This window comes from Phalangium opilio, unplaced genomic scaffold, assembly GCF_054372755.1.
Source record: "Phalangium opilio isolate 3A_F unplaced genomic scaffold, DU_Popi_V2 ptg000042l_1, whole genome shotgun sequence".
NCBI classification, from domain to species: Eukaryota; Metazoa; Arthropoda; class Arachnida; order Opiliones; family Phalangiidae; genus Phalangium; species Phalangium opilio.
The window spans coordinates 9,981,199-9,988,096 of NW_028324166.1; the positions used below are offsets into that span (position 1 = coordinate 9,981,199).

Genomic DNA, 6,898 nt, shown 5'->3' on the forward strand with positions numbered 1-6,898 from the left:
AAATCTGTGAATTTTCATTTAACATTACGGGAGGGTGTGGGATCTTATCTAGAAGGGCCTACCGGCCCTCTAGAATTCCTATGATAACTAACGCCCATTTTAAACAACTAAGCAGTTTCTTTCTTTTTGTATAGATCAATTAGTGGAATGAAATTTTCTCCATATTCTATTATTTTACGTAAAGAAGCTTCACTCGCGCAACTTAATTTGGATTTATTTAGTTTTTAGCAAATTATACATGCAGAAAAATCCGTTTCTTTAGCTTGTTCCACCATGTTAATGCATAAACCATACGAAACATGGGTTCCACTAAACTTTCCCAATTGTTGGTAATAGTTTTTGTTTTTATTTCTATTTCTGTGCCATTTTAAATATTGGGTCCCACGCCAAAAGAGTGTTTTTCGACTTTAAACTCTTAGCCCCTAGCTGAAATTTTTAGGATAATGATGCCCGAGGAACCTATAGCCGGAATAGGGATTTTATTATTAGGTCGGAGTTCGAATTTCAGTGCCTATCGAAGAAGTAATGCTCGCTTTTATTTTATATTGCTTATTTTCGTATTTTTCGTTATTCTCTTTTATGGATTAGTAAAGTGATATTAAATATTCCGCCTGACTTTCATATAATGACAGTAGATAGAAAGTGTTACTTTCACCTCACTGGCGTCAGTCAGTGCCAGATGGCACATGATCTGGCACCAATAAATATGGCGTCAATGGGCGCCCACAGAATTTTTCCTCCTATGGCGCCAGTGAATCAAACATTTTTCCCCCAATATTGTTGTGACGTCAGTGAAACGTTCATGATGTGTTGGCGTCAGTGAATCAATCATGGCGTCAATGTTAGACTTAAGCGCCAACAGTGGTAAATAACCTTTGTCATACACGTGGTTTAACTATAAGAACGTGATTGGTCTAAAAGGACCGCCATATTCAAATTTAATACTATTTAACTAAATATATAAGCATATTCCTAATTTTAGGAGTTATTTCAACTTAATATTCGAATTTAATACTTCTAAATATAAACTTTAGAAATTATTTCAACTTAAACCAATTTCTCTTTATTGATAGGCTTATTTCAAGGATAAGAAATGTAAATAACAAGGTCGATGAACGTGAATAGAGAAACTCGGACGGTAAATAAACGGCCTATGTCAATAATTAGAAATCATGATAAGCGCTTGTAGAAAGCGGTTAGTGTCGACATGGGATCATAGTTGGGGTTACAATGTTTGCTAGGAAACTTGTAAGTAAACAAACTAGACTGAAACTTGGCATGAATTTCGAAACATGGCGTGGTTTTCGAGGTCGGTGAATAGAGAAACTCGGACGGTAAATAAACGGTCTATGTCAATAATTAGAAATCACGATAAGCGCTTGTAGGAAACTCTGGCACCGAGTGTCGACATGGAATGATAGTCGAGGTTGCAATGTTTGTTTATGCTGGGAAACTTGTAAGTAAACAAACTAGATTGAAACTTGGCGTGAATTTCGAAACATGGCACGGTTTTCGACTTGACGCCAACGGAAAAACCCATATGATAGTTCGGGCAAAGATTAAATGGACGACGCCAAGAGGCAAGAGTATAAAAGCCCGGTGCGTGTCCAAACTCAGTCACTTTTGTTCCTGACTTCAGACGAGTTCCAGCCTGCTCCTTAGTTGCTTTATAGTATTTTTCAATACTTGGTAACATTTGCTGCTGTAAGTTATTTTGCAGAGGGTAAGAAAAAGTTTACGGGCTAGTACCGAAATTACTTGTGATTTTTACAAGTACTTGCGATTTTTTTACAAGTACTTGCGTTTTTTTTTTTACAAGTACTTGCGTTTTTTTTTTTACAAGTACTTGCGATTTTTCTGAGATTGTCTTTATCTCATTCATTCTTTGAGAATGTTTAAGTGTAATATTTGTGAGTGTTCCTACCAAGGGAACAGAGAGCTTTTGAGACATAAAAGGGAGAAACACGAGGGTGTTAAATATCCATGCTCGCAATGTCCGGCCGTTTATACCAGACTTGCGAATTTAAAGTTACACGCGGCTGCCCGACACTCTAACTTTAAGGTTCCACACCCCCTCATGAACAATGCGGGTCCATCAACTTCTACCTTTGTCCCATTCTTGGGTCCATCAACCTCTACCTTTGTTCCTCCTGTTATCCCATTCTCGGGTCCCTCAACCTCTACCTTTATCCCTCCTGGGACGCAGAGGCCGAAACGGTCCACGTCCGACCCATCCACTCCTGAGACGAAGCGGCCGAAACGGTCCACGTCCAACCCTACTCCTTCCTCTGTTTTCGGTCCCCTTTCCGGCGTCACTCGTAGGGTGTCGTCGGACCTTTCTCCTGAAAATCTAGATGAACTGTCCGACGATGGGAATCGTGCTTTGAGCGAGTTCATGGACCGAGAAGAGGGTGTCATCAATGGATCTCTACTGGGAACTCCTCCTCCCGCCGTTTGCGAAAATCTGCATGAGCTGTCCGACGATGGAAATCGTGCCCTGAACGAGTTCATGGACCGAGAAGAGGGTGTCATCAATGGATCTCTACTGGGAACTCCTCCCGCCGTTTGCGAAAATCTGCATGAGCTGTCCAACGATGGAAATCGTGCCCTGAACGAGTTCATGGGCCAGGAGGATGACTTCCCAGCCCTTTCCAGCCAGGAGAACCGCGACATCCATCGCTTTATGGATCAGCAGGAGGGTGGTGGTGGCCAAGAGCAGGAGGAGGAACCCATCGTTGCGTCACCGGAAGTTCCTCTTCACGACGAGCTAGAGGAACTGGAAGTACTCGGTAGGGCTATTTTTTGTGCGCATTTCACACCCGTAGCGACCGAGACAGACGTAGAGCTGTACGTGGGTAGACATAGGGCAGCGATTGAAAATTACTTGCGTAATAAACTGGCTAGAGATAGAGGGATTAAGTGGTATTTAACTGTCAGGGCTCGCTACACCCGTCAGTTAGCCGACACTGACGAGGAAGTAGAAAATTTAATTTATCATAGAACCCGAAACCTTGCTATTTTGAACCCCGACGTTATCCCCGGACAGATAGATTTTAGTATTACGACTCTGAAACGTTTAATGGAGGAGTTCGAGGCGAGCGGTAGCGGGTGGGTTCTAGATAAAATTCTCTTCCTGCAAATTAATATCATAGCGTACCTCCCGCTTCACGGGGGTACGTATTTTGAAACCCCTAAAAATCTTTTAGCTAAGGGAGCCCTTTTAAATGTGCAAAATACAGACAATAAGTGTTTCTTATGGTCAATTTTTGGCACATTTACACCCTGTCAATTATACTGATAACCCGAATCGTGTAACAAAGTACCTAGAGTATAGTAATGAATTGGACATGGCCGGTATTACGTTCCCCGTGGAAGTAAATACCGGTAAATTTGAGAATTTCGAACGGGTGAATAACCTTTCGATTAATGTTTTCGGATACGAGAAAGAGGTCTTCCCCCTTTACGTGAGTTCCAATAGAGTTGAGGAACCGCGTCAAGTAGATTTATTGCTATTAACCGAGGGTGAGAAGAAGCATTTCTGCCTAATCCGAAGCATGAGTCGACTTCTAGCGAAGGCGTTCACCGCACACGCAAACACGAACTATTACTGTCGTTATTGCCTCCATCGATTCTCCGGTGTAAACTCGGAGAAGAACTACAGGGAACACATCAAGGAGTGTAGTATACACGGACCCCAGAAGATCGAGATGCCGGTAAAGGAACCTATTCTGGAATTCAAAAATGTCGCATGGCAGCAGAAGGTAAACTAAAACTTTTGTTATTTATCAGAGTATTTTGAATAGCGCGCCAAAATAGTTTACTGAGGCTAACGACAGACGGCGCCTATAGCGGGATAAATAAAGCAGACGATAAGATGCATGGGAGAGAGAGAATGTTTTGTTTACATTTTATCTAATATAGTTTTATTTCTATTTCTCACAGGTTAAATACGTCATCTATGCCGATTTCGAGTCTATTCTCCGTAAAGTTCACCGATGCGATCCCGATGTCGACCTCTCTTCAACCACGAAAACTTCGCAGCATATCTCCTGTGGGTTTAGTTATGTCATCGTTAGTCACGACGGTACAGTCTCTAAACCAGTTACTTATCGAGGGATAGATGCCACGGAAAAGTTTTTAGAAAACCTTTTGCGTGAAGACGCAATCATTCAGCGTAAGATTAAAGATAACGCCCCCATGAATCTATCACACTTAGAAAAGGCGCAATTCGCCTCGGCCCAATCTTGTTACTTATGTAACAAGCCTTTCACTGTAAATGACTGTAAAGTTCGTGACCACGACCACACTAACGGAACCTACAGGGGGGCTGCCCATAATTCGTGCAACCTGAAACTGAGGACCCGGAATTTCGTTCCGGTCTTCATGCATAACTTATCTCGTTACGATGCTCACCTTATCATGGACAAAATTGGATTGGTCAAAGATCACAAGATTACGTGTATCCCCACGAATTCCGAAACGTACATTTCGTTTTCTCTGGGTAATTTACGATTCTTAGACTCAATTAGGTTCATGCCGGCATCGCTAGAGACACTCGTATCGAATTTGGCTCGGGGAGGAGCCGACAAGTTCAAGTGTTTAAACTCTGCCTTCAGCGCTGACGAAGTTCCGCATCTGCTGAGGAAGCAGGTTTACCCCTATGACTACTTCGACTGCGAGACTAAATTCGACGAGACCGAGTTGCCACCCAAGGATGCCTTCTTCAATTCCTTAACTGACGAAGAGGTTAGTGAGGAAGATTATTCTCAAGCTCAAAAGGTTTGGGAAAAATTCCAACTCACTAACCTCGGTGAGTACCATGATTTATACGTTAAGACCGACGTTCTGCTCCTAGCGGATGTTTTTGAAAGTTTCAGGGCTATGTGTCTAGAATATTACAAGTTAGATTGCGCGCATGCATATACAGGTCCTGGTTTCGCTTGGCAAAGCGCACTTCACATGACCCAAGTGAAATTGGAACTACTCCAGGATCCTGATATGCATCTCTTTATTGAGAAGGGTATAAGAGGGGGCGTTTCTTTAATTACACATAGACTAGCCATAGCCAATAATAAGGATCTCCCCGAAACATTCAACCCAGCAGAACGTAGCTCTTACATTACCTACCTAGACTGTAATAACCTTTACGGCACCGTAATGTGTCACCACCTGCCGATGAGAGGATTTCGATGGATTCAACCATGTCAAGATTTCACCCGTGAAATTATCTTGAATCACCCAGACGATGATCCCCAGGGTTTTATCCTGGAGGTGGATCTTGAGTACCCGGAAAGTTTGCACGAAGAACATAACTGTCTACCCTTAGCACCCGAACGTAGAGTTATTAACGCGGATGAGCTTTCACCGTATTCGATTGAACAGTTGAACAAACTGAAAATTAACGTACATGATAGCCTTCCAAAGTTAGTTCCCTCGCTCTACAATAGGGAGAAATATGTTCTCCACTACCGGAATCTCAAGTTTTACATCGCTAAGGGGATGAAATTGGGGAAAATCCATCGAATACTCACATTCGAGCAGGGTGCGTGGTTAAAACCATTTATCGAGTTCAACACGGAGAAGAGGAAGCAGGCAGTGAACGACTTTGAGAAGGATTTTTTCAAGTTGGCCAACAATAGGTACGCATCTACGCTACGCTAAGTTATTATTTCACACGTAAATTAATCAAAATTTTCATCTATTAACAGTGTTTTCGGGAAGACGATGGAAAACCTCCGCAACAGGATCAACTTTGATCTTGTCCAGACCCGGGAGATGGCAATCAAGAAGGCCAGTTCGCCGACATTCCAGAGGTTCACCATCTTCAGGAACGAGCTGGTCGGGATCCATCGTCTGAAGAAATCCCTCAAGTTGGACCGACCCATTTACACCGGTTTCGCCATCTTGGACCTCTCAAAGTTGGTCATGTACGACTTCCATTACAACACTATGAAGGCTAAATATGGCGACGACCTCAAACTTCTTTTTACCGACACAGGTATGATTTTTTTTTTAAAAACGTTTACTAGATTTAAATCCTTTTTTCTACTTTCAATTTTAACTAATTAAATGTTTTACGTATAATTGCAGACAGCCTGACCTATCAGATTTTCACCGACGATTTGCCCCGGGACTTTGCCCAGATGAAGGAGATGTTCGACTTTTCCGCTTACCCCAAGGAACATCCGCTCTTCAGCGAGGAGAACAAGAAGGCCCTCGGAAAGTTCAAGGACGAACTCAACAGCGTCCAGATTCAAGAGTTCTGCGGCTTGCGACCGAAAATGTACAGCATCTTGTCGGCAAAAGGTGAAAAGAAGACGGCGAAGGGAATCTGTCGTCGCGTAGTCAAAAAGAAGATACGTCACGCCCAATACAAGGAATGCCTGCTTCAACGTAAACTCACCACTGAGGAGATGAAGAGGATAGTCAGTGTTAAACACGAACTATTTTCCATCACTCAGAAGAAACTCGCTCTTAACCCCTGCGATGATAAGAGATTCATCATCGATGGGGTGTCTACATACGCTCATGGTCATTATAAAATTAAGGAATAATTCCAAATGTATAACTTTCTGTAACCCTATCCCCTCCCATCCTGGGGGCGAAGTGGCCGAACCGGTCCACGTCCTCCTCCCATACCCTTTTGGTGCGAAGTGGCCGAATCGGTCCACGCCCAATTTCCCCTCCCATACCCTTTTGGTGCGAAGTGGCCGAATCGGTCCACGCCCAACCCTTTTCCTTTTAAATTTCATAGTTTAATGTATAGTTTATAAGTTTAATTTAATGTATATATATTTTCAATGTTTAATTGTATAGTTTTAAGTTGTTTTTTTCTCGAATGAGTTTTACTCCGTGATTCTACGGTTTCTCATTCAAAATAAAATTTTTTAAATGCAAA

General features: G+C 42.5%; 1 protein-coding gene across 1 annotated transcript; it reads left to right on the plus strand.

Moving 5' to 3' along the window:
• The first annotated feature begins 3,277 nt into the window (after positions 1 to 3,277).
• LOC149679066 (uncharacterized) lies at positions 3,278 to 6,898 on the plus strand. Its single transcript, XM_089836871.1, has 4 exons — positions 3,278 to 3,761; positions 3,943 to 5,639; positions 5,709 to 5,998; positions 6,091 to 6,898. Exons 1-4 carry the CDS (start codon positions 3,348 to 3,350, stop codon positions 6,552 to 6,554), a joined length of 2,865 nt encoding a protein of 954 aa, XP_089692997.1. The 5' UTR covers positions 3,278 to 3,347; the 3' UTR covers positions 6,555 to 6,898.